The sequence below is a fragment of the Orcinus orca genome, chromosome 4, assembly GCF_937001465.1.
Source record: "Orcinus orca chromosome 4, mOrcOrc1.1, whole genome shotgun sequence".
Taxonomy (NCBI): Eukaryota; Metazoa; Chordata; class Mammalia; order Artiodactyla; family Delphinidae; genus Orcinus; species Orcinus orca.
Genome location: NC_064562.1, coordinates 124,920,723 through 124,947,342, shown reverse-complemented (window position 1 = coordinate 124,947,342; position 26,620 = coordinate 124,920,723). Strand labels below are relative to the sequence as shown.

The following is a 26,620-nucleotide window of genomic DNA, read 5'->3' as shown; positions in this document are numbered from 1 at the left end:
TTAAGTTAGAGAGTTCATTCAGAATTTCTAATTAGTAGGATGGAAATTATTGGAACCAAAGCTGTATTGGAGAACTCATTATTCATACCTGACACCATGATTTCAGCCACTAGCATATGCTGAGATTCTGTAATATTATCTTCAAGCTCTCTACTGCTGGGTAAGATGTCCAACGGTATTATTCCATTACTCAGATCTGCTCCACTACCTATTGAAGGCCAACGGATACAATTAATTTACCTTTTGTGATTCAAGAAATGTTTGAGTTAATTTATATTTATGGCTGTTTGTGTGAGTTCAGACTCTTTCTTAGAGTCGGAGGATTCAGAAAAACTGCCAGGGTCTCGGTGGCGTAGAAAACCTTCTCTGCTACACTACACCCTCTCAGCTTCACTCCATGCACTTATAATTGAGGGTGGGGAGAGCCAGTAGGGAAGAAAGACAGGACTCTTCTCTGTACTGGCAAAAACAGTCAAAGTAGAATACCAAAATCCTTATGAACATAATCAGCTCATAATCACTGCTCGCCATTACTGAAGACAAATTAGTGAGATGATCTCCCCAACCTGCCTTTCCTATATACCCCTTCTCCTTTAAGCTGCTTATAACATTTATTTTAGCCTGATTTTGCCAGTATTTAGAAATGTGGAAGGGCATAAACAAGCTATAATTTAACATAGGCATGGGACCCATGCAACTCCCCAGAACATGGAAGAAATGGATCCCCTAAAACACTGTGTATCCTCTAAGTGTGGGCCATGGATCCCTGGGGTCTCACTGCATGGCATCCAGAAGGTCAAAACTATTTTCATAAAAGGCAAATAACTATTGTTATTTTCACTGTCAACATTGATGAGCGATGGGGCAAAAGCAGACATGGGTGAAAGTGTGGTGCTTTAGCGTGAATCGTCATGATACTAGTAGCATGTTCTCTACTGCAGTCATGTTCTTCACAGCCACCTACACACACACACACACACACACACACACACACACACACTCTCACACTCCAGTTTCACCTTTAAAAGCCCATGATGGAGCAGCAAAATTACTAATTTTTAAAAATCTTGACCATAGACTACCTGGCTCTTTAATCTTCTGCGTAATGAAATGGGAAGCAACACATAAAACACTGTGCACACACTGAAGCTGGAGGAAAGGCACCTGTGAACTCTCAGAGATACAAGCTAAAACTAGGCTCTTTTTTTTTTTCATTGAATATGATTTTTACCTGAAAGAATGTTTGATAAACTATGTCATTAACATTTGGGGATTTGATATTTTCTCAACAATGAATGAAGTGATGCTGTCACTTCAAGGAAAATTAGCTCACGGTGCTTGTTGCCAGTAATAAAATTTAAGCTTTCAAGTGGAAAGTAGAATTCTGGAAAATTTTCCACAAAAAAATTTTAACAAAATCCAGACACTCAAAGACTTTGCTGATGAGTTTGATAATAATAATTAGTTAATGTTATTGTAGGTATATTAATGTGATATTCGGCAGACTTGTGTAACTCAGTCAATCAATATTTTTAAATGACCAAAACATGATGCAACAAAATCATGCATGGCGAAAGATCCACTCAAAGTACAAAACAGAACACTGGGTTTTAACATAGCAGAGGACAAAATGTTCATTGATATGGCTTCAGATTCAACATTGCAACTAACTCTGAGAAACTACCACCTGTCTAGTTCTGATATATATAATATCAAAAGAAGATATACAAAAAAGTCCTCTGAAAAGGCTATTAAGCAATCTTCCCTTTTCCAGCTCCATGTGTGTCTGATTTTCTTCATAGACTTCAAACAAAACAACACACCAACAGCTTTAACAGAGGGGCAGATGGGAGAATCTGGCTGCCCTCTATTAAGTCAGATATTAAAGATATACACGTAAAACAATGCCATTCTTCTTACTACATAGTTTTGTTTGGAAAAATAGAGTTATTTCATTTATTTTCATAAAAACATGTTCCCATATAATGGAATATTACTGTAACTTTAATAGAGATCCTAAAATTTTTAGTCTTAATTTCTAATACCATAAATCTTGATAAATATAACCCACACAAAGACTCGAGTTTTTCAATCATTTTTAAGAGTGTAAAAAGGCTCCAAAACCAAAAAGATTGAGAACTGTTATCCTAAGGCAACCATTGGTAGAAAGTTCAGAAAATCCAAACTATTCAATTCTGGTCCATGGATAAATTAATCCATTTATTTGCTGTCAATGTCACCTAACATATCATGCCTATTGGATAAATATGAATTTTTAAAAAACATCTAAAATAAAATTTAAGTTCTCTTTGGTATAAGGTATCAAGAGATGAATCCAAATACAACTTACCTGTTTGGATGCACATTCAAGGGAAGTAAATCAGTACTACTGTTTACATGTCATATTAGATCTCTTCCCTCAAAGTCACGTTTAGCTTTTTGTTTTGTTTTGCTGTACGCGGGCCTCTCACTGCTGTGCCCTCTCCCGTTGCGGAGCACAGGCTCCGGACACGCAGGCTCAGCGGCCATGGCTCACGGGCCCAGCCGCTCCGCGGCATGTGGGATCTTCCCGGACCGGGGCACAAACCCGTGTGCCCTGCATCGGCAGGCGGACTCTCAACCACTGCGCCACCAGAGAAGCCCTACGTTTAGTTTTTAAAAACGTGGATCACAAGCCTTGTCGAGCTGGATTCCCTACACCTGTTTGGTATCCTAAACTTATTTATTACAAAGGACTTTGCTTTTCATATAAAGACAGTCATGTGGCAGGGGGTTTATATATGACTACCTCTAAAATCGAGGCCATAAAACTTCTAAACAAAATGTCTTTGAACCTTCCCTGAATTGGTAAAATACTGGCATTTATTTCCAAGGATGGGCTACTCCACCAAAAATGGGGGCCTGGAGCACTGGAACTTAAGACTTGGAATATGATCTTTTGTTCATTAATTTTACAGCTAGAAGAAGTCAATTGAATTTAGTTTGTAATGAGGAGGCCAAACTCATCGGTGCGGGGGGTTGGGGTGGAAGACAGCTTGGCATCGCTAAAAGCAAGGGAGCTTTTAAGAATACAAAATATTAAAAATTAGCACAAGCATAAAAATCAATGTAGGACAATATTCCTGAGCTAAAGTAGGACAATTTGGCCACATAGTTTATCATATTACCTGCCAATATCTGATGGCCATAGTTTATCATATTACCTGCCAACATCTGATGGCCATAGTTTATCATATTACCTGCCAACATCTGATGGCCATTCAGAGCCAGACACGTTCTTCCATCTGGAGCTTTCACGAAACCTTCACGACACAAACACTGAGCAGTTCCAAACCTCTCTTCGCAAATATGTTCACAGCCTCCGTTTTGATGTAAGCAGGCATCTGCTCCTAGCAGAGAGGAGGTACATTCACAGATGGGCTTGGAGATGAAAAGGTGTAAAATCAGTGTACAGCTTTGGGAGAAAGAAACTATCTAAATGGAGCTGTTTATATCAAGAGCTATTTCAGAAGAGTTCCTATAAAGAGCCACTGGTTCTAAGATAAGCTCAGAATGTGATTACCTTAGGAGTATTGAGTTTAGCCAGTACCTTTGTTCAAGAAGCTACTTGGGAAGATAGGACTCCTATTTCCTGACTTATAATCTAGTCAGACTGACAAAGGGTGATTCAGAAAGAAGAGTTATTGTGGGAAACTAAGTGCCTTTTCCATCTGCTTACCTACTCCTGGCTGAAGCTCACTCACTTGCATTCTCAGGAGGTGGGGAAAAGCCCAGTGTAGGCAGAAGCTTCCACTGCGGGTTTCTAAATCGCTCCCCCCACCCATCCCTGCCCCTGCCCTTAGTGCCTTTAACCCAAAAGTCTTTGAAAAGAAGCAAATAAGTAAAAGCTACTCAGGAGAAGAAAAGTTGAGGTTGGAGGGATAAAGCCCAAACTTATTACCAGACTATCTTAGTTTAAACGAAATCCAAATCTCAGGAGATCTTAACATCTACCCAAATTAGTGAGAAGTGCAACACACACCCCCTTCCCTGCCGTCAAACAATTAAAATAGTTGCAGATGCCAGTCAAAGAAAGACTGTGTCCAGTGTACCTGGTTTTGCCAATGGATGAACTACAACCAGTGATGAGGGCTTCAGCATGCTGCCTCGGAGACGTACCCTATTTTTGCCAGTCCTCTTGTTCACCCTTATTACCGATGGCATAGCCCAATCAGAGAACCACAAATGATCCTCAAACACAGCCACAGCAAATGGGTGACCTGGAAGCAGTTGAGATCCATTATAAACATCTTGTCTTTGCCATGAATAGTTTTAAAAGGACAAGGCCTGAAACATATACCCAATTCCTACACTAAGTCAATTCTTTAATACAGCTGCTAAGCAATGTATGAGCCACTTCCTTGAGCCACCTACATCAAGGAGAATCCACATGGTGAGGGAACCTCTTCTTAGAACGGGAGCCTGGTGGTATGAAGTCCTAGCAAAGCCCATGGTCATCGAGCATTCAGAGAGTGGGAGAATGTGGGTGACTGACATAATACCACCAATAAGAAGAGGACCAGAGCTTCCCTGGTGGCTCAGTGGTTGAGAGTCCGCCTGCCGATGCAGGAGACACGGGTTCGTGCCCCGGTCCGGGAGGGTCCCACATGCCGCGGAGCGGCTGGGCCCAGTGAGCCATGGCTGTGGAGCCTGTGCTCCGCAATGGGAGAGGCCACAACAGTGAGAGGCCCGCGTACCGCAAAAAAAAGAAGGCGACCAGGGCAGGAATGTTTCCATGTTCAGTGATTCTGTCACTATTTATAGACTAAACAACTTGACTGGGTAAGTTGGGTAAGTTATTTTACCCCTCTTTGTCTTAGGTTCCTTGTCTTTTGAATGGCAGTAATAAGTAGTAGACTAAATTTACAGGTTGCTGTAAATTGAGATTTTTACAACATTTAAAAAAATCTAAGGTAATTGAATAACAGCCTCCTCAAATTCCCATCTCCACCAATACATTTCCTTTCCTATCTCTCCTCTTAACTAAAATTAGTCCATTGACTGCGCTCCTGCCTTCTCTAGGACCTTGTTCTGTCAATTACTCCTTTCATTTACATTAATTCTCTTCTAGTCTCTTCATCTTACCAGCTTCTTTCCCTTAGCTGATTAATATGTTCAGGTCTCTCCTATCTTAATTCCCTCATCCCCTTGACCCCTCTAACTTCTTTTTGTCTCTTTCCTTCCCTTCTCAGACAAGTTTTTTGGAAGTTATTTATTATCTGCTGCTTCCATTTTCATGGCTCCAATCAACCCCTAAGTGGCCTCTTCTGATCCTACCTCAACTAAACCCGCCTCTCCATGCCACTGAAACTGCTCTGATAAGATATTCCAGTATTTAGTAAGCTGGGAAATGTTTTAATATACTATCTCAAGTGGTTAGAGGCCAAAGCTAAGGACCCCTAGGTTTGGAAGCTTTTATCACATCCAGTCACATTCCCCAGGCCAGTCTTTTTGCTAATGAAAAATGGATTTGGTGGATTAGGGTGAATGTCTCCCCCTACTGGCAGCAAACTCAAACGATTTTTCCCGGTGTAATGAATCTCCACCCATCATTATTGACCAGGGCCATTAAGATTCATTTGGGTCTCTAGCCTTTGTCCCAAATTAAAGCCATAAAGGCAGGAAGGGAATTTCCTATATAGTTATTGTTTTGTTTTGTTTGTTGTGATAAAAAAACGCATAATACAAAATTTACCATCTAAGCCTAAGACTTAACCCACAGTTTCAGTAATGTTAAATACATTCACATTGTTGTGCAACCAATTTCCAGAAATTTTTTCATCTTGCAAAACTGAAAATCTATACCCATTAAACAACTTCCTGTTTCCCCCTCCCCCTAGGCCCTGGCAAATACTATACTACTTTCTGTTTCTATAAGTGTGCCTGTTCTAGATACCCTAAGTAAGTAGAATCATACAATATTTGTCTTCTGTGACTGGCATATTTCATTTAGCAAAACGTCCTCAGGGTTCATCTATGTTGTAGTATGTGTCAGAATTAGCTATCGTTTTTCAACACAAACCCCACACTAGATATAATCTTCCTTATTTTTTGTTTACAGGAGAGCCACAGTTGAACTACCAGTAGATGGCACTGTAATGGTGGGAACGGTTATTTAGATGTACACATACCAGATTATTTGTATTTGTATCTAATAGTAAGTTGCATTAGTCACAGATTATAGCAATACAAATTATTTACAAAATATCTCCTATGCTTTTTTTGGTTTAGAATATGATGTCTTTACATTCTAGTTAGGAATTTCCAAATCCCTTTATACCTCCAAATATCAAAGCTATAACTTTACATTTATTTGGGAGATGTATTTTTTAACAATGTACGTCTCCCCTACTGACTCCATAACTTCACAGGAACCATAATTGTTTTACTCTCCACTGTATTTCCACTTCCTATAATGGTACATGGATGATGAAAGTCTACAATTGTACACAAGTTTATAATTTATCGTGAAGTATGTCAATTTTTAAAGAAGCTTGGAAGTATGTAAAATTTTTAATTATATTTATCTTGATCTATTTAATGTATAATACAAACCTAGAAGTTCATTACCAAACAGAAAGGGCAAAATAAATACCTTACATGGATTATTAGTTTGTTAGCTTCTTCCTAAAAAAGAGAGACCATGTTTTTCATCTTCCCAACCAACCAGTTTCTAAATTCCCAAAGCATCTCTAACATCACCCTGGCTTTCATTTCGGCATCCAATCTGTTACCAAATCCTCTTGGTTTTTCATTCACAGTGATTTTTGTAATATTCTAATCCTCCATTCTACGTTTTAAATGGTAATCTTCTAGCTCAGGCCTTTATTAACTGTTGACTGAACAATTGTCATAACCTCCTAACTCACTTCCTTCTCTCCACATTCCAATCCAACACTTACACTGTTACCTAAGTGGTTATCCTGATATACCAATATTATCAGATACATTTCCTGCTTAAGAATATGCAATGGCTCCCTAGTACGTTCAGAATTCATTTCAGTTAACATATTCTGGCAGTACTAACCTACAAAGACCAATTTTTGCAGCCTTATCTCAAATGATAGTGTTTTATCACCTTCTATTTACCACATGGCCCAGTTCAAATACTGTCTTTGCAGATTCCCTGAGTCAAAATGAATCTCCTACTGCTATATAATGTCATAACAGTTTGTACTTCTCTTTTAACAGTTAGCATAGGCTACAGTGTTTCAAAACTCTTTATGAAAATACATGACACCCCATGCAAAATCTGAAAATATAATAGGAGGGAAAACTGTATTAACCTTTGCACATGAATGGCTAAAGATGATACTATCACTTGTGAAAATGACATTTGAGAAAACGTAAGAAATGGTAGTAGCTGAATAAGTTCTTATTCTTAAAGAAGTTTTAAAATGGTTAATATTTTCATTCTGATTTTAAGAAATCTTGGCAAAGAGAAATGATTATGCATCACTATTTTTTATCCAATATTCCAATGTTAATCTTTGTAGCTCATAAATCTCTGGAGAAATCTGTTAGTCTGTTTGTCTGTATTCCTTTCTCACCATATGTTTAAGGGTGTGTGTGTGGGGGGGTGGTGAGTGAGTGTATGTGTGTGTGTGTAAACACATTTTGTATTTAACACTCATCAACACTCAATCAAGTTGAAGAAATCACCCATTCCAAAGCCTCACCTACATCGTTCTGGGCAAGTCTTTGGCGTTTTGAACCATCCAGATTGGACATTTCAATCACAGACTGCTTGGCATCGCACCAATACAACTTGTCAGTTAAGTAATCAATTGTTATTCCACTGGGCCAGACCAGATCCGAGCTAGCTATAACCAGTCGGCCAATGCCTTGAAGGGAAGAGCTTTCAATTCGTGGATTAATCCCCATCTCAGTCCAGAATAATCTCCTTTAATCAAGAAAGCATACAACAAATAAAACTTGCAAGGAAAAACACTTCTTTCATTCTTTCATTATTAAAAACATCAATGTAAGTCACTTTAGGATAAACTAAAGTGGTACAGCAAGGAATACAGAAAGAGAAAGTAGAGCACTGAGTATTGGACACATAATTTTCAAAAGCAAAAAATTACCTTCTCTATGTACAGCAACGTGGACAGAAAATGCTGAATTAAGGCTCAGACGATTGGATAAGAAAGGAATTCTTAGTTTAAACACTTGTAGTGTATTACTAATCAAAGGTGTTTGAGTGCATATTCTTAAATCAGCGTTTCATGCTACAAAAGGCAATGGAATCTTGCTAGCCTGTCCCTCTGATATGCATATGTAAAACTTGCTGTATATGTAAAATTACAACGTAAAGGGAAGAGCATATTTATCTATTATCCTGTTTTATACTATGTGCTCAGTTAACTTGGTCCATTTTCAGTTCTGTAAAGCAGGTGCTGAGGCACATTTTTTGAACTCAATATGGTTCAGTATCTTTTCACTGGCTTGTTTAGAGATGGTTACATTCTCATGGTTTGAATCATGTGGCTGGCTCCAAATTAATTATCTATTTCTACCAGTTTATTATTTCCCACAGGCCATCATAAAATTTCCATTATAAATAAAATAGGATGAGCTTTTATCCTTGATTTTTAACTAGGAAGGAATTATTCTCCTTAATTCTCTAACTTAAACCCACATTTGTCACTAATTCACAATTAACAACAGAGAGCCTCCTAATATTTCACGATTTCTCTTTCCTCTTCCCTAAATCTAGGAATGACCTATCACTGGAACTCATGATTTTTCTAAATAGAATTCATAAGCCATGCAATCCAAATATCATCCTCTCTCAAGAAACAATATAGTTTTTAAAGAAAGTACATAGTGTAAAGGGCTTATGCATCGTTGATGAATGAATTACAACCCACTTCCTTTCAAAAAGAAATTGAATTTGCTTAAAATGAAAGGGTATCAAAACAATAAAGTTTTCTATAGGAAAAACAAATCAAAAGACATTAAAAGGACGAGGAAGTTATGCTAGCCATACCATTTCTGAACATTTGAACAAATCTCATGGATTTTCTTGGTTTCTGATTCCACTGACCACCTGAGGTCTTAAGACAAATTTCGGACACTAGCACATCAAACATAAACTGTCCTATGACCTCCACAGAAAGGGCCTTATTTTCACAAATACTTACTTGGCCATTGGATGAACAGCAAGTCCTCGTGGCTGAGAGATGTCCTCCTTAATGATTATTTCACGATACTTCCCATTTAAATCACTCCCTTCAATGAGAGATTTCCTAAAATGCATGTAATATAAAGGGGCTTGTTATATCAACTTTACTTTTTAAACAAAAATATTTGTTTTCCCTGTTGCTTACTGAAAAGCAAAATAGGCATTCTAAACTCCCCTATCACAGGTGTGCACATGAACACACACGCGTCAGGAGTAACACTTACGCAAAGTCTATTTTTTTTTTTTAACACAGTGTTTAAATTAGTTTCCCAATATTTATCCCAAGCAATTAAAACACACCGTGAAAGGGTAAGGTAAGAGGGTTCTGTGTCAGTGGCCTGGAGGGATAAAGCCAGGAAGTACAAATGCCACCATCCCCTTCTCTTCACAACCTCCCAGCTCCTGGTGGAACCAATAAAAGCCTCCGCCTGGTGTTCACAGATCACAGGGAGGAAGGAGAGTAGACCTCGAAGGGCCACAGAGACAACCAACACAAGGACAGTAGGAGAAGACTTACACTGGCTTTAATTTTCTTCCATCTGATTCTAAGACAAATGGGAGTACTGAAATACTCTTTGCTACCCGTTCCATTAAAAAATAATAATAACTCTTTGGAATCTGGCAGGGGAGAAAATTCTTGCTTTCTAATTTTTCCATTTATTTGTCAAACAAATCTTGATGATCAAATAGACACTTCCTCAGCCCCTAAGGGCTGTGTCAGGGATTGACCTAAGCACTGGATGAGCCCCAGCAGGTTCCCTGAGCAGGCAGGACCACAACAGAGGAGATTAAAAAGAACCTCCCTGGGCTTCCCTGGTGGCGCAGTGGTTGAGAGTCCGCCTACCGTTGCAGGGGACACGGGTTGGTGCCCCGGTCCGGGAAGATCCCACATGCCGCGGAGCGGCTGGGCCCGTGAGCCACGGCCGCTGAGCCTGCGCGTGCGGAGCCTGTGCTCCGCAACGGGAGAGGCCACAGCAGTGAGAGGCCCACGTACCGCAAAAAAATAAATAAAATAACCTCCCTTCCCCACCTCGTGCCATCTGCCCAGAAACACAGAGCAAGACCGGTCCCTCCACCCTGTGCTACAAAACACTCAGGAGACCTTCTGCAGGTGGCTTGTTCAAGTGCCCTTTCTAGACTGGGGGCCGGGGCTTGATCTATTCTTCCTCATGGGCCATATGCAGGAGGGATATAAAGGTAAAATTGGCTCAGGGCCTGGGCTGGGCCCAATACACTTTGCAAACTAGCAACTCAGGGCAGTGGATAATTTGAAATCATTTATACTCCAGCGCCACTTTTTTTTTTTTTTTGCGGTACGCGGGCCTCTCACTGTTGTGGCCTCTCCCGTTGCGGAGCACAGGCTCCGGACGCGCAGGCTCAGTGGCCATGGCTCACGGGCCCAGCCGCTCCGCGGCACGTGGGATCTTCCCGGACCGGGGCACGAACCCGTGTCCCCTGCATCGGCAGGCGGACTCTCAACCACTGCGCCACCAGGGAAGCCGCCAGCGCCACTTTTAAAAGATAATTTTATTCCCAGATGAAGTGGAAGGTATTTTTGAACTCAATGTGTCAAATTCACTCAGTCACAACTGTCACTGTGCCTGTTCCCTTGAGGGAAGGAATTCTGAAGCCACTTGCTTGTGACCAGGGGAAATAAAACTGTCAGTTCTGATCTCATTGTTACATCATCTCTAAATTCTTACTGTTCTGAGCAGGAGTAAGGTGATGAGAATTGAGACCGACATAAGCTCCTGACTCTGGAGCTGTCTCGGGCAGGATTGCTGGAATTTCCTCTGAAAGCTCCCCAAGGGGGTCACCCAATAACACACTTCTATTTGATTCAGCCACAAAGCACACCTTGAACTCCGGTGTTGGTCATGAGACAGCAAAGACAAGGGCGGACATTTGGGTTCACGTGAGTTCAAGCGTAACCCTCAATCTAGTGGAGTACCTCTCTCTTCATATTTGTTATCTAATTGGTCTCAGTGCCACCACTGGGATCCTCTAAACCCACCCTATTTCCAGGGCAAGGGTTGTCCATCCAGAACCCCAGAAGAGTGATTTTTTTACCTCATGGTAGTTTTTGTTACCTCAAAAGGATGAGCAAACAGATACACTGTTTCCCTCTTGATTCTTTTTACTAGGCATTTGACTTTGCGAACCAGGATTCCTTAATACTAAATACTAGCACTGCCAGTGGAATGATCAATCTGCTTCCTTCCTACAGTTAGATGTTAATCTGAATCTGTCTTTTCCTAAGCCAACGTAAACTGTAAGCATCCATTCTGGTTCTTTGACTTGGTTAAGAGTTACTATATAATCTAATATCACAAGCTTGGAACCCCAGTTATTCAAATCCAATTTCTAGCTAATATTAAGGTTTTCAAACTAGAAACCTCTCATTTCCAGACAAATTAAGGGTTTTCTCTTAGCAGCTGCCGAGAACATGAGAAGGGCTCGTTATTACTCAAGTCAGTGAGCTAGAGAATTTGAGGTCTGATCCTTCAGGATACGGTGGTGCCTGTCTATCTCCTGAAGGCATTGCCTCAGCATTAGGTACTATGGTGCTATTAATCAAACACGTGAAATTAGAGGTGCCGTGCAAATGTGGGAAATATGAGGAGACCCGGCATGCTTAGAGGGGCCCAAAGTGCCAGACATCTGCTGTCCTAATCAACGTTTCCTAAAACAGCCGTGTACAAACTCTGTTATTATGTGCAGCTAAAATTTTAAATGTCCTTTTAAGTAGGTTCAAAGCAGAGAAGGCCATTATTAATATTTTTAGCATTGTTATGACTGAAGTTGACTTTCATTTGTTACGTGACACTGGGTCGAGGACATTTAACTGACCCTGGTTGTAGAGGGCAGTACGTACTATGATTATGAAAAACACAAGCTTCGGAAATGGTCATCCTTGAGTTCAAATTCCAGATCCAGTACTTGCTGGCTGCTTGACCTCAGGAAAGTTATTTTACCTCTTTGATTCTCAATTTTTTAATCTTTAAATTGGGGATAAGAAGACTTACCTTTTGGGGAGTCAATATGGATATAAAGCTTTAGTGCAGTAGCTGGTGCATTTCAGTTATTCAATAAATGAATAAATACCCAAAGGATATGGGCTTCCCTGGTGGCGCAGTGGTTGAGAGTCTGCCTGCTGATGCAGGGGACACGGGTTCGTGCCCCGGTCCGGGAAGATCCCACGTGCCGCGGAGCGGCTGGGCCCGTGAGCCATGGCCGCTGAGCCTGCGCGTCTGGAGCCTGTGCTCCGCAACAGGAGAGGCCACAACAGTGAGAGGCCCGTGTACCACAAAAAAAAGAAAAAAAAAAAACCCAAAGGATAAAGGAATGGAATGAAGGTATGGTTAAATGAATGAACAAATGATTGAATCATTTAAAATATACTCACTCTGGTTCTAGAAATGCCATATTATTGATAACTGGGCACCACATCAAGCATCTGGCTCATGTTTAAAAGCCTGTTTGTTTCCCACGGGTTATCCAGACCAGAAGAGATTTTCTGGGACGTAGAAAGCCTACCCTCAAGCATATAAATCCACTCCCTGAGACTTCTTCCTCTATGTTGGGACCACTGATTTCAGAGGTGAAACCCTAATTAATTCTCTCTTCTTTTAGTTTAACAAGGTTGCAGAGCTGTCAGAGGTTTGGGTTGGCCACCAGGTCACGCCATAGCTCTAAGTTACTCTGAGAGAGTATCCCAGAGCACGGAATCTCTAACCTTCTTCTGTGACGTACTCCGTGGCTGGCTCCTTCTTGCTCAGAAGCAGGAAGTGGGCTCTCATCAGCACACACAAGGGATGCAGCCGCTTCCTTCTTCCCCCTTCTCCTACCCCGTTCCTGGGGCTGACAAGGCCACACACGCACACACACACACACAAACACACACACATACACACCAAGTGCAGCGGTGCTTCCTGCAGCCCCAAGAGCAGTGTGCCCAGAGGACAGACACACCACAACTTCTCTCTGGTCCTGTTGTTGCCCATCAGAGGGAAACAGGCCATCTCTCCCACCCTGAGAGCCAACATATGGGTTCTAGAAAGACTTGTCATTTAAATGTTGTGCAACCTTGAATAAATCACTTAGCCTTTCTGAGCCTTCGTTTCCCCACCTGTAAAATGAAGGGGAAGTTGATCCCTGAAGCCCCTTCCAGAGCCCCCTCTGGGAGTATCCATCCTTCATTTGGCAATTATTTATGCATGACCTTATGATATTTCTTGTACCGAGATTTAGACCAAGCATTTGTATTAGTTTTCCCTGTGTACATGTGTCTTATCTCCCTGGCTAAACCGTAAGGTGACTGGAAACATGGAGTGCTTCTCAGGCTCCTGTGTATCTCCCATGCTACCTAGGAGAGAGCCTGATCCACAGCAGATGCTCAGAGAATGCTTGTTGATTATATCCAGACAGGTTTTTGTGTTTCCCTGAAACATAAAATACATGAAATGCAAAAGCCTGAAATGCAAAAATACATGCTGTTTTCTTGGTCCTCAAAACTTGCCCATGCCTACAGACCTTGATGAAAGATAGTCTTGATTAAAAGGAGGAATGTCCTGTTTGGTGGTGGGGAGAGGGTTGAGGGACTGTGGACAGCACTGGGGGCATCTTTCCTCCGATCCCAGTCAGGTGCCCAGCAATATTTTCCTGTGTTCAAAGTGGAGGATGAAGCCAGCTGTATTACCCATCCAATCACCCCCTCCCATGTGGCTTAAAACTGAAAGAGGAAACCTACCGTCTGTCTGTCCAATAGAATTTACGGCCAATCCAGTCTACAGCAAGACCTTCTGGCACACCTACTTCTTCCTCAATAAGCCTTTCTCGCTGGGAACCATCCATATTTGCTCTCTCTATCCACTTTAGGGCTGTATGGGCAAAGTATATCTACAAAAGAGAACACAGGCATTTCAGTTTGATTTGTTTAAAAACTTAATGTGGAATATATACAAATGAGGTTAGTAAATCTTTATATTATACAGTACAATAGTTAAGAGCTGGGCTTTGGAGATAGACACACCTGGAACTGAACTCCACCTCGGTTGCTTCCCAGATATGTGTAAACTTAAGCAAGTTTATCAGTGTCTCAGAGGCTCAGTTTCCTCTTTGGTAAAATGGGGATGATACTATGAAGCGCATTAGTTTTATATATATAAGTTCTTAGCCTTGTGCCTGGCACATACTTCTATTGCTGTGGGTAATTTGCTTATCTTTGATCATTGGTCAATAACAAAGCCATCATACTTGAACTCTAACGGCTTCTACAGCCTGAAAGGGAACAAAGATGAGCAGTTTAATGGGGGCTGCAAGCTGAGCTTTAACTTCTACTGCTTGATCCACAGGATTCCACTTCGCTGCAAGTCAGGAGACACAGCTGCCCCTCCCAGTTTTGACACTTATTTGTTTGATTGCCTTGGTTAAATCATTTTTATTTATTTATTTATTTTAAAATTGAAGTGTAGTTGATGTACAATATTATATAAGTTAAGGTATATAAGGTATATAATATAATGATTCACAATTTTTAAAGCTTATGTTCCATTTATAGTTATTATAAAATACTGGCTATATTCCCTGTGTTGTACAATATATCCTTGTAGCTTATTTTGTACATAATACTTTGTACCTCTTAATCCCCTCCACCTATATTGCCCCTCCCCACTTCCTTCTCCCTACTGGTAATTACTAGTTTGTTCTCTATATCTGTGAGTCTGCTTCTTTCTTTTTATATTCACTGGTTTGTTGTATTTTTTGGATTCCACATATAAGTGATAACATACAGTATTTGTCTTCTTCTGTCTGGCTTATTTCACTGAGTATAATACCCTCCAAGTCTATCCATGTTGCTTCAAGTGGCAAAATTTCACTCTTTTTTATGGCTGAGTAGTATTCCATTGTGTGTATGTGTGTGTGTGTGTGTGTGTGTGTGTGTGTGTGTGTAGGTACCACATCTTCTTTATCCATTCATCTGCTGATGGATACTTAGGTTGCTTCCATATCTTGGAGACTGTAGATAATTCTGCTATGAACATGGGGTGCATGTATCTTTTTGAATTAGTGTTTTTGTTTTTTTCTGATATATACCCAGGAGTGGAACTGCTGGGTTATATTGCTGGGTTTATTTTTAGTTTATTGAGAACCCTCCATACTGTTTTCCACAGTGGCTGCACCAATTTACATTCTCAATAACAGTGTACATGGTTAAGTCATTTAATCTCAATTTTCTCAGCTATAAAAATAACAAAGTCAGACTAGGTATTTGCTAAAGTTCCTTTCATCTCTAACTGCAGATAATTTCATTTTAATTAATAGATTTTGTCCAACAGAACATACCTTGAAGATGCAAAGTTCTTTTTCAGTCTAGTATGCAGACTATCGAACAGGTACAAGAATAAAAAATTGCTATGGGTTAGCTGACAATTTAATGACAGCATATGTGGAATATTAACTGTGAGTACATATATGTACATAAACCTATCATCAATAATGAGAATATTCATAAAATGGTAATTAAATAAAGGATTATCATCTCTCTAGAAAAGGTTCTATTCCATAATACAAAAATGGGCACTTCTTATATTAAAAAATACTCTGCTGGTGCACTGCTTCTCAAATTCACATGTGTACCTGAATCACCTGGGAATCTCGTTAAAATGCAGATTCTGATTCAGTGGTCGCAGTGGAGCCTGAGAATCTGCAGTTCTAACACGCTCCAGGCCATGTTGATGTCACTGGTCTAAGGACCACAGTTTGGGAAGCAAGAAAATGAGAACATTGACCAGAGAAATGAAAAACCATGAATAAGCCACATGACTTAAAGTTCATTTTAGGTTTCCTTATTCACCTAGTTGTAAAAAATACTGACTGTGTGGGAAAAAACTGATTTGGTAATAAATGAATCTTGAACTGATTCTATTAATTTTTTCCTGTTAATATAATTCTTCTATGGAGTCAAATAGATTCAGTTCACAGAAAAAAAAAAGAATTGTTTGCTAGTATTTAATTACAAAACTTCTATTTGCAAAAGTAGTTATATTCACCTATCAATCCAGACCAATTAAACACACAATCAATTTGCTTCACTCTATCTCTTTTGGCCATTTACCAGAATGCTTCAAATCAGGAAGAAACAAAAGCACAAGTTTTAAAATTCTAGGAATTAATGCACCATCTAGTAACAACTAAGTCATTATGGAGGGAGATAAATAACTATGTAACTTCATAATTATTGGCTGATTCATCTCCAGAAGTTACTGTAACATATCATTTCAAGCACATTCTAACCTAGCATAAAGATAACAAGAAATTAAAGACCAAATGGTCAGCTGATTGGGTTGATAATTTAGAAATTCTAATGTTTATACAAAAAAAATCTTCATGTAAAATTATTATGTAAATAATGTTGTGTTAGACTGCCATTCACACATGAGCTGTAAAACTTATGTTTCTTGGTTTTCATGGTTAGGAGGTCACTGAATTTCCTCCCTTAAGGACATGTATTAAATGCAAATTAGTAATCCATACTTCCTATGCTGCACCTCAACCTCCTATTTCTCCCAAAACACAAATAAATAAAAACCTATTTATGGTGCTCTTCCTGTGTGTATGGCACTGTGCCAGCTTCCTATTCTCATTTCCAAAGAGGAAACTAAACTTCAGATTCTGTTCAAATTATCCCCAATAAAATGGCTGAATCACAGCAAGGAACAGGGTAGGGTTATGATAACAGAAACATCCTTAAAACTTTCTCAAGTGATGTTTTAATATCTACATTTAAATTTTTCTTTGCCTAATTGTTCTGAGCTTAGCAGAGGATTTTCAAGTAACCCAGGTCATCTGTTAGGATAAAATCCTCTACTCTGTCCTTAAAGCACAGCCACATCTCTTCAGGCAGCAAAACCGTACCTTATTTTCCACAGGGTCATGATCTAGGGCAAAAACCATTCCTATCTGCTGGCTGAGCAGGGTTCCATAATCTGTTCCGTCAAAATGCATGTGTCGAATATCTTGAGAATTGGCAAACAGCAAAAACGGTGGTGGTCCTAATAACCAAATTTAAATATGGTTGCATTTAAAATATGCCTTGGAACCCAAAAGGCACTTCTGACCCTTCCCGTTCATTGTACTCTCTTCCTTAATTTCTGCAGTACTTGTTTCTTAATTTCCCACCAGTACGGTGTAGGTTAAGAGAGGCAAGAAGACTTCCTTTTCCATGAGGCGATATACGGCCAGAATTTCATCGCTGGTTTCCTCCCTGTCTAGGTGCCTGCTTTTAAAATGCAAATTACTTATAGAAAGAGACAGTATTAAGTAACAAACATCTTAACTAAATGATGTAAGTCTTATGCTGTGTAATCTCCTTGATTCACACATATTGAAACATTAATATTAGCAGACTGTATTAATTCATGTCCAAAAAATACCCTTCTCTGGTCTGGACAGTTTTAAAATGGAGGTATGATTATGTGAGTTAATAACTAGACCCCTGATAATTTTCAGAGCTCAGATTATGCTATATTAACTAAGGCCCTGAGAAGTTAAGAGTACTGGGGTCTAAGGCAAGCTCTGTAGGCTCATCATTATGTTATCCCAGATTACAGGCATAATGAACCTCAGGAGAGATTAAATCAATTTGGCATAAATCTAGGATTTCCAAGGCTGTTGAAGGACATGAGATGTAATATCAGAAGATGAAAAAATAGTTGAAGCATACAACTTCATATTAAATTTTGTCATGAAAAGGACAGAACTTGTCAAAGTATTATGATTATTACATTCACCAGAGAGATAAAAATCAAATCAATCAACAAATATTTATTAAATGCCCCTTAACTATAAAGTGTTTTAAGACTATTCTGGTTATGACTTTCACATATACTGGAATGCCATACCTGATGTTATAGTAAATCTTTGCTTAACGCTAATTAACTTCAAAATGTTCCTCAAACACAGAATTATTATTTATATAATATTAATTTGTTATTTATATTTATAATGTGATTTGTTTTCCATTTCCAAAAATTAAAAAATCAGACTTTCTATGCAGAAGCCAAGAGCAATTTAACACTTTCTAAATAAAATGTTGTTTTTCACATAATCTTTTTTGCAGAGACACACTTTCAAATGTTCACAGCACTAACCTGAGGCTGTACAGCTCTTTTTGTCCAGTTGTAGGTCATAGCCCGGAATGCAGCCACATTCCCAGGATACTGGGCTAAGAGGGATGCAGAGCTGGCTACATCCACCATTATCGGGAGATGAACAACCTACAAAAAACAATTCCTTGGTAATGATGCTATGGTATTAAAAAAATATCATGTTTTCATCAAAATATTAAGGTGAACCAAATATATGTTGCTTTTTAAAACCATTTCCACAATCATTCATACTGTCACAATCAAGCTTATTTTTCAGAGATTAGGAGGAAAATGTCACCATACTCTACTTCCCTATAACCTGACAGCTTCAGTGTTAATCCTTCACATCCCAATGACCCTTGTCTTCTTGTTCTATCACTGAATTTGTGAACAAGCACACTGGCAGCTGGCTGGAATAAAAAGTGCATTTTGATGAGATTGGCAGCTGGTCTAATTCTTCCTAGTGATTAACATATTTTTTTCTCTCTCACATTTTTGGTCTCTTGACTTCTTTTGCTCTTTTTATTTAAAAAAATGTCACACATAACTCTTTGCTAATTTTGAGTTATAGCCTTCACTCTATATGCTTAAGTCTCTATGAAGATAAAAGTAGGGAGGTATTCATAGGTGCAAGGAACAGGCTAAGCGCTCCACATCCACCACCTTGTTTAATGCTGGTCACAAATCCAGGAGGCAGGTATCATTAACCTCTACAGATGAGGAAACTGAGACCAAAAGAGGGCAAGTAACTAGTCCAAAACTACACTGCTAGTAACTGGTAATGCTATCTCAGGGCTGTCTAGCTTCAAAGCTCTTGCTCATAACCACTACACTATGCTATCTAAAAAGAAAACACAAAAATCTTATTTAAATCCATATGTTAATCCATTATGTAAATATCTTTCAATGTGTAATGTTGGAAAATCTATTCTCCTTTGTCAGTAGATGGATTTTTAGGTGTCAGTTAGAAAATGAATGTTTTTTTTTTTAACATCTTTATTGCGGTAAAATTGCTTTACAATGGTGTGTTAGTTTCTGCTTTATAACAAAGTGAATCAGTTATACATATACATATGTTCCCATATCTCTTCCCTCTTGGGTCTCCCTCCCACCCTCCCTATCCCACCCCTCTAGGTGGTCACAAAGCACCGAGCTGATCTCCCTGTGCCATGCGGCTGCTTCCCACTAGCTATCTACCTTACGTTTGGTAGTGTATATGTGTCCATGCCTCTCTCTCACTTTGTCACAGCTCACCCATCCCCCTCCCCATATCCTCAAGTCCATTCTCTAGTAGGTCTGTGTCTTTATTCCTGTCTTACCCCTAGGCTCTTCATGACATTTTTTTCCCTTAAATTTCATATATATGTGTTAGTATACGGTATTTGTCTTTCTCTTTCTGACTTACTTCACTCTGTATGACAGACTCTAGGTCTATCCACCTCATTACAAGTAGCTCAATTTCGTTTCCTTTTATGGCTGAGTAATATTCCATTGTATATACGTGCCACATCTTCTTTATCCATTCATCCGATGATGGGCACTTAGGTTGTTTCCATCTCCGGGCTATCGTAAATAGAGCTGCAATGAACATTTTGGTACTCAAGCAAACGATAGGCAGATAAACTTACCACTACAGGTTTTCCCATCTGTCTCAAGCACTGAGCCTTCAGGACAGAAACATATGGGACCGTCTGATGTCAGAACACAATCATGACTGCATTCAGACACATTGCTTGGGCAGGAAATTAATTCTAATTAATGAAAAATAAGGTCAAGATTAGTGTTAAATCAGATTTGTGGAAATTTGGTAAATTCAGTTGCTAACAAAAAAAATGATATCCTGAAAAGCATAAATTAAATAAAGATTGAACATTTATGAATTGCTGTGGTAATAGAGATATAAAAATAAAGAAAAAGTTTCAATTCTAAAACAAATTAAAGAAGGAGTTCTAATTTTGGAAAATGACTCTAGTTTCCTCAAAGTTTCTTCTCTGGCAATTAATACTTTTTATGTTATTAGTCATCAAAATTCCAAAATATTTTAAATGGAACTTGGGCAAATGATTCTCAAGTTCATCTGGAAAACAAATTACATGTGTAAGAAAACTAAAAACATTGTGTAACTATGGTTAGGTGTAAGAAGAGAATGAGAGGCTCTAAACAAATATAAAATGTATCACAAAGATGCAATAATTAAAACAGTGGGTAATGAGTACAGGAATAGACCAAGAGGATAATATCAATAGAACCAGACAGAAAGTTCATTTTATTTTTTTGCAATTTGTAAAATTTATTTTGTCACAATTTCAAATGAAATTAGCAGTTTTGCACTTAACTAACAAATTTACTTATCTACCAAACAGTTTCTCAATGGTTTGGTTTGTCAGGAACTTTGTAGATATCTGATAACTCATTTGCTTATGATTCTGGACAGCTATAGATAGAATTCAGATTGCCCCAGTCTAAATGTCAAGGTTTATGTCAAGCACAACGTTTTACAGTTTCTTTAACTTTTTAAATTAAGATATTATTTTCAAAGAACAAGGCTCCAGTTTACATCATTACCTTAAAAAAATGAAGATTTATTTCAATGGAAGATAGTTATTGTGAAAGCATTTTTTGCACTTGAAAATTATTTTATGTAAACTTACGTGGATTTTTTTTGCATCAAAATATTCCCTGATAGTATTAAAGCAGGTATTATTATAAGTTTTTCAGAATATACCTTATAAATGAAATACAGTTATAGGAAAGATTGGAAAGCTCATTTTAGAAAAGACTCAAGTACACATAAGAATACAGTATGTGATAAAGGTATTTTAAATCATTGAGCATGTGTCATCCAGTAAATGGTAGAGAAATAAATGAGTAATGCTTTGAGGCAAAAGCTAAATCCCTACCATAAACCACACATCAAAATAAGTTCCAAGTAAATCAAATATTAAAATGTAAAATATATACCATAGAAGTTCTAGCAGTTTTGACAATCAAGTGAGATTATGTGTGTCCTACTTGACACATAATGGACTCTAACATATTAACATCATGCACTTGAGTATATCTGCTCACAGATAAACCACATGGTATTAGAAGAAGGGCAAATTCCATAAACAATCACGAAGGTAGTGGGTAATTTCCAAGAACTTCATTACCATCCATCCATTTTTCTGTGCCTTGTTTCACAAGCACATATAACATCCAGACTAACATATTCTCCATCATCTGTGAAGCAGTACTAGACAATATACATGATATTTTTTTTTTTCTTTTTTGGCCGCACTGCGTGGCTTGTGGAACCTTAGTTCACTGACGAGGGATTGAAACCTGGCCCCTGGCAGTAAGAGCGCCAAGTCCTAACCACTAGACTCCAAGGAATTCCCACATGATTTTAAACATTCGTTTCTACTTAGCTATGTTGGTAGATTCAATAAGAAACCTATAAGAAGGTATCTGAGTATGTAATCCTAAATTTGAACTGAGAATATTCATATAAACTCATAATGTATTTCTCTTTTTAAAAAGTGTTTTCCTAACTCTGATGCCCTAAAACACTCAGAACAATAACTGACTTTGAAGCAGGTTATGTTTTCTAAATACAATTTCTCATAAAAAGGAAGCAGTGGCCTTGAGAGATTGCTGATTCTAGGTCTAGAACATGGAATGTACAAGACAAGCCTGGAAAATATGTCCTACCAGGTAAGAGAAAACTATCAAAGACTACTGGGGTCTGGAACCCATTTGAAGATTCTCCCACCAGCCAAAGAGGAGACAACTTGTTCATCAGTAAGAATAATAACTGCAATGGGTTGAAACATATAAAAAATGTTAAAAATCCAGGAGTTCATAATAATACTTACAAAAAACAAATCTCCCAAAGTCATTGAAGTCACCATCACGCTGATGCCAAAACCAGACAGAGACATTACAGGCCAATATCTTTAATGAATATAGATGCAAAATGCTCAAGAAAATATTAGCAAACCAGATGCAAAAGCACATAGAAAGGATCATACATCATGATCACGTTGGATTCATTCCAGGGTCACAAGGATGGTTCAACATATGCAAATCGATCGATATGATACACCACATCAACAAAAGAAAGGACAAAAACTACATGATCATCTCGATAGATGCAGAGAAAGCATTTGATAAAATTCAATATCCATTTATGATAAAAACTCTTTCCAAAGTGGGTACAGAAGGAATACATCTCAATATAATAAAAGCCATTTATGACAAACCCACAGCCAATATAATACTCAATGGTGAAAAGCTGAAAGCCTTCCCATTAAAATCTGGAACAAGACAAGGATGCCTACCTTTCACCACTTCTATTTGACATAATATGGAATTAACAGATGCACACTACCATATATAAAATAAACAACAAGCACAGAGAGTTATATTCAATATCTCAATACCCAACAAACTACAATGGAAAAGAATTTTTAAAAAAGAATATAGATATATACATATATATGTGTATAACTGAATCACTTTGCTGTATACTTGAAACTAATGTGATATTACACATCAACTATACTTCAATAAAAAATAAAATTAAAAAACCCCATTGGCCACCTTTGGAAGGTGTTAAAGAAACAACCCATTATCCTAAATATAAGTAAACAAGGAGAAAACAGTGCATCATTTATACTGCCTTAACTGTAAGAATTGCATCTTGAAGTCACCAAACAGTTAATGAGAGAACATTCTTTTTATAAAGGTATTACAATTCATGATTAAAAAGAAATATTAGAACTAGATATCATCATTCAAATCCCCTGATGAAATAATGAATCTAGGAAATGAGTGTTAATGGCCACTACAACCATTCCCTGAAAGATGACTGGGCTCTTTCTTGCTCCCAGCAGTCTTCGCAGCTGCTCTGGGTTGGGGGCAGTCCTACCCTAAGGCAGAAAAATGGTGGCCGAAAAGAAGACGAAAAAGTTGCTGGGCCTGATGACCTCTACGCTCCAACTCATTATAGAAAGTGGAAGGTAAGTGCTGCAGGTACAAGCAGATTCTGGAAATGTTCAGACAAGGCAAAGAGAAACTGGTCATCCTCACCAACAAATGCCCAGCCTTGTGGAAATCTGAAATAGAGTACTACACCATGTTGGCGCAAACTGGTGGCCACCACTACAGTGGCAATAATATTGAATTGGGCACAGCATGTGGAAAATACTAGAGTATGTATGTCACTGGCAAAGCCCACTAGGGTCCTCGGGAAAAATAAGATGGAATCTAGGTGATAAGGTCTAACCTCTTCTTTGGGCTTAGTCTCGTTTCAGTTGCATGTAGGGGGCTGTGTGCAGAGGCCTTGCATCTAACACATGGGATCAGAGTTCCCAGCGCAGAACTGCCGCACCTGTTACTGCAGCTCAGTGGGCTGTATGCAGAAGCACTGTGCTCGACACCTCGATTCAACATGGCAGCGACAGCCGTGTGCAGAGACCCTGCACCCAGCACTGCGATCTGGAGCCTGAGCAGCGCGCTTGTGTGTGCCCAGTGGGAACTACGCCCCCTCCCAGCTGTGGAGAACCCTATAAAGCAGCCCTGCCCACGGCCTGTCAGGGGAGCGGGTACTATGGAGGTGAGCTCATCTCTCTCCAATCTCTGGTCCAGTAATAAAGCTTTCCTTTGCTTCTGAACCAAACTCGGTCTCGTCCTATTGGCACTAGCGATGCCGGGCAGGAGGACCCTTGTGAGGACTGACTGGAAAGGGTCAGTAACATGCACACTGGCTAATATTGACCCAGGTGATTCTGACAGCACTAGAAGAATGCCAGAATGGACTGGTGAAAAGTAAATCGTGCATATTTTTTCTTCAGTAAAACTGTCCAGAGTTGTTTTTTTAAGAAAGAAGAAGACCATTGGGGAACTTTAGAACGGATGACAGAGGGAGAAACAACCAGATGTTATGTGTCTCCTGATGGAAGTATAAGCATACCAATGAAGTATTATTGTCAAAATTTCAAAGCCTAATCTGATCAAGCCTGCAGATCTAACTACAAGTTTGAGAAGGACAGGGACATCTTAGAAGTGTGTTCAGTAAAATCCAGAGTGTGAGAAATTCTGCAGGAAAAAAACAGTTTCTTCAGCAACTACTTGCAAGGGGAAAAAAAGAGGAGAGGGAATCTGTAGGATAAGAGAGAGAGGTATCAGCTAATATCAGCATAACACACGGAGCTTGTTTGGATACCTAGTCAAACAAATCAACTGTTGAAAACTTTTTAAGATAATTTGAAAACTGACTAGATATTTGATGTTATTAGGGAATTATTGTTAATTTTTTTTAGTTGTGATAATGGTATCGTGGTTATACCTGAAAACTGACTGGGTATTAGATATTAGGGAATTCGAGCTAGTTTTTTAGATGTAATAGTGTATCATGATCATGTTTTTTACATGCTTACCTTTCAGAGATATATAATGAAATATAATGAAATATGGATAAATAAACAGTAAAATATATAAATACATGCTTGTTGGAGGTTTTGATTTAACAGGTCTGGGATAGAGTCTGGTCATTCACATTTTAAAAAACAAACCAAAAAAAAAAAAAAAAAAACAAACCAAAATAAAACTCCAAGGTACTCCTGATGCATGCTGTTGATCGAGGACCACCAACCCAGATCACAGCCACCTTAGAAGCATCAGTGCAAATGGAGGAAATAATGCAATAAATACTCGTTGTGACTTACGGTGACACCGTTTCCCATCAGGAAGCAGAACAAATCCTACAGGGCATGTGCAATAATAGGATCCAGGGATGTTTTCACACCCAAGAGTACAGCCATGATTCCAAAAGGCACACTCGTTGACATCTACACCATAACAACAGTAAAACAGTCAGATGGGTTTTTTGAAAATAAATTGTAGTATCACTAATAAGTCAGCAAAAAGTAGGGTATCTCACACCTCGATCTGCTGTAACTGACCACGGCAAGACTGTTTTTGCTACTCTAACAAAGAGTGAAAGAAATTAGTTCAATTATCATGAAAGCCATGGCTTAAACTGTCACAGTTTATACTTTCAAATACAGATTTTCATGTTAAAATTACTCCTGGAATAAAGTAGTACTATTTCCCCTGAAAAGGTATAGCCATTTAAGGCAAGCACCCTAGAAAGTTCTTGACAAGGGCAGGACATCCCCCTGCTTTGCTCTTCACTTTCTCAATGTTGACAGGAGGCCCTCACCTGAATATGGGAGCATTCCCTAGCTTCCAGATCACTGTTCTATGCTATGGCTCTCGCCCACTGGTCCCATGTAAGCTGGGGACTGCAGTTAACAGGCAGATGCCAGGTTTACCTGAAGTCTCACCCCAACTTATTCCACTCAATGTATTCATTGGATTCTTTTCATCGGTAACTCACTGGACGTCCCAGGAGAAAGGACATGGCATTTCTCCTTGGGTTAAGTACATCGGGCCTGGAGTCTCACAATAGGACGAGCCCAAGATAACCAGACAAGGTGCCGTTTCTCAAGATTCCTACCAAACAGTTATGGGATGAGATGTGGGAGTCACATACCCTTTGAGGATCTTATGAGAGCTACGGAACTACTCCCCTAAAAAATCTGACAATACTGACATTTTGCACACCGTCAAACCCACAGAACTCCATAGAGTCCACTCAGAGAATCCCTGCCTTATATCCATCCCTGAATAGCCTCTGAAAGTATCTGATCTGGGAACACAAGATATAAAGGAGACCTGAAAGTGTTACAGGGGCTTAAAATTGGGGAAAAAATAAAATTGCTTTTCTGGGGGAAAAAAGGAGGCAACTTGAAATTGGTTCCACATGGAGGTTCTGGATTGCCCACGGAAGACCAGCCACTGGCCCAGGTGGGCTGTGTTCGCTCACCACACATTACCTTCACAGTTCTTTCCATCTTGGCTTAAAGCGTATCCCTCTGCACACATGCACACATGGGACTTAGGCTCTTGCCCACACGTGCTGCTTCTGCAGTTACCTTTCCTCAGTTTGCAGAGTTTCTGATCTAAAAGAGAAGGCGGTTAATTTGGAGTGGACGTGTGTTTTGACAGGGGCAGTGCACGATCCCCTCACGGCTCCTAAGAACTCTAATCTTCCCGTGACATCAGCAGGGGTGTTGCCTCACAGAGGTGGCACTGCTCTAGGGTCGAACATTAGCCCAAATCACTCGGCATTCCGAAGCCCATTTATTTCTCTAGTTGTATCTCTCCTACAGTAGCTCTCGGGATAGGACGTCCTAAT

General features: G+C 39.2%; 1 protein-coding gene and 1 pseudogene across 1 annotated transcript in view; one reads left to right on the top strand and one right to left on the bottom strand.

Annotated features, from left to right (window-relative positions):
• The window catches only part of EGF (epidermal growth factor), a 94,293-nt gene that overhangs the window by 26,163 nt on the left and 41,510 nt on the right, over window positions 1-26,620 (bottom strand). The window contains exons 6-16 of the mRNA XM_004269572.3: window positions 26,259-26,384; window positions 25,086-25,208; window positions 20,004-20,126; window positions 18,379-18,504; window positions 17,144-17,280; window positions 13,977-14,125; window positions 9,186-9,290; window positions 7,719-7,942; window positions 4,092-4,259; window positions 3,240-3,389; window positions 89-208 (exon numbers count right to left, since the gene is read on the bottom strand). Of these exons, the coding sequence (XP_004269620.1) occupies window positions 89-208; window positions 3,240-3,389; window positions 4,092-4,259; window positions 7,719-7,942; window positions 9,186-9,290; window positions 13,977-14,125; window positions 17,144-17,280; window positions 18,379-18,504; window positions 20,004-20,126; window positions 25,086-25,208; window positions 26,259-26,384 (1,551 nt within the window). The remainder of the gene's footprint in view (window positions 1-88; window positions 209-3,239; window positions 3,390-4,091; window positions 4,260-7,718; window positions 7,943-9,185; window positions 9,291-13,976; window positions 14,126-17,143; window positions 17,281-18,378; window positions 18,505-20,003; window positions 20,127-25,085; window positions 25,209-26,258; window positions 26,385-26,620) is intronic.
• Window positions 23,174-24,190, top strand: LOC101283905 (60S ribosomal protein L30-like; annotated as a pseudogene).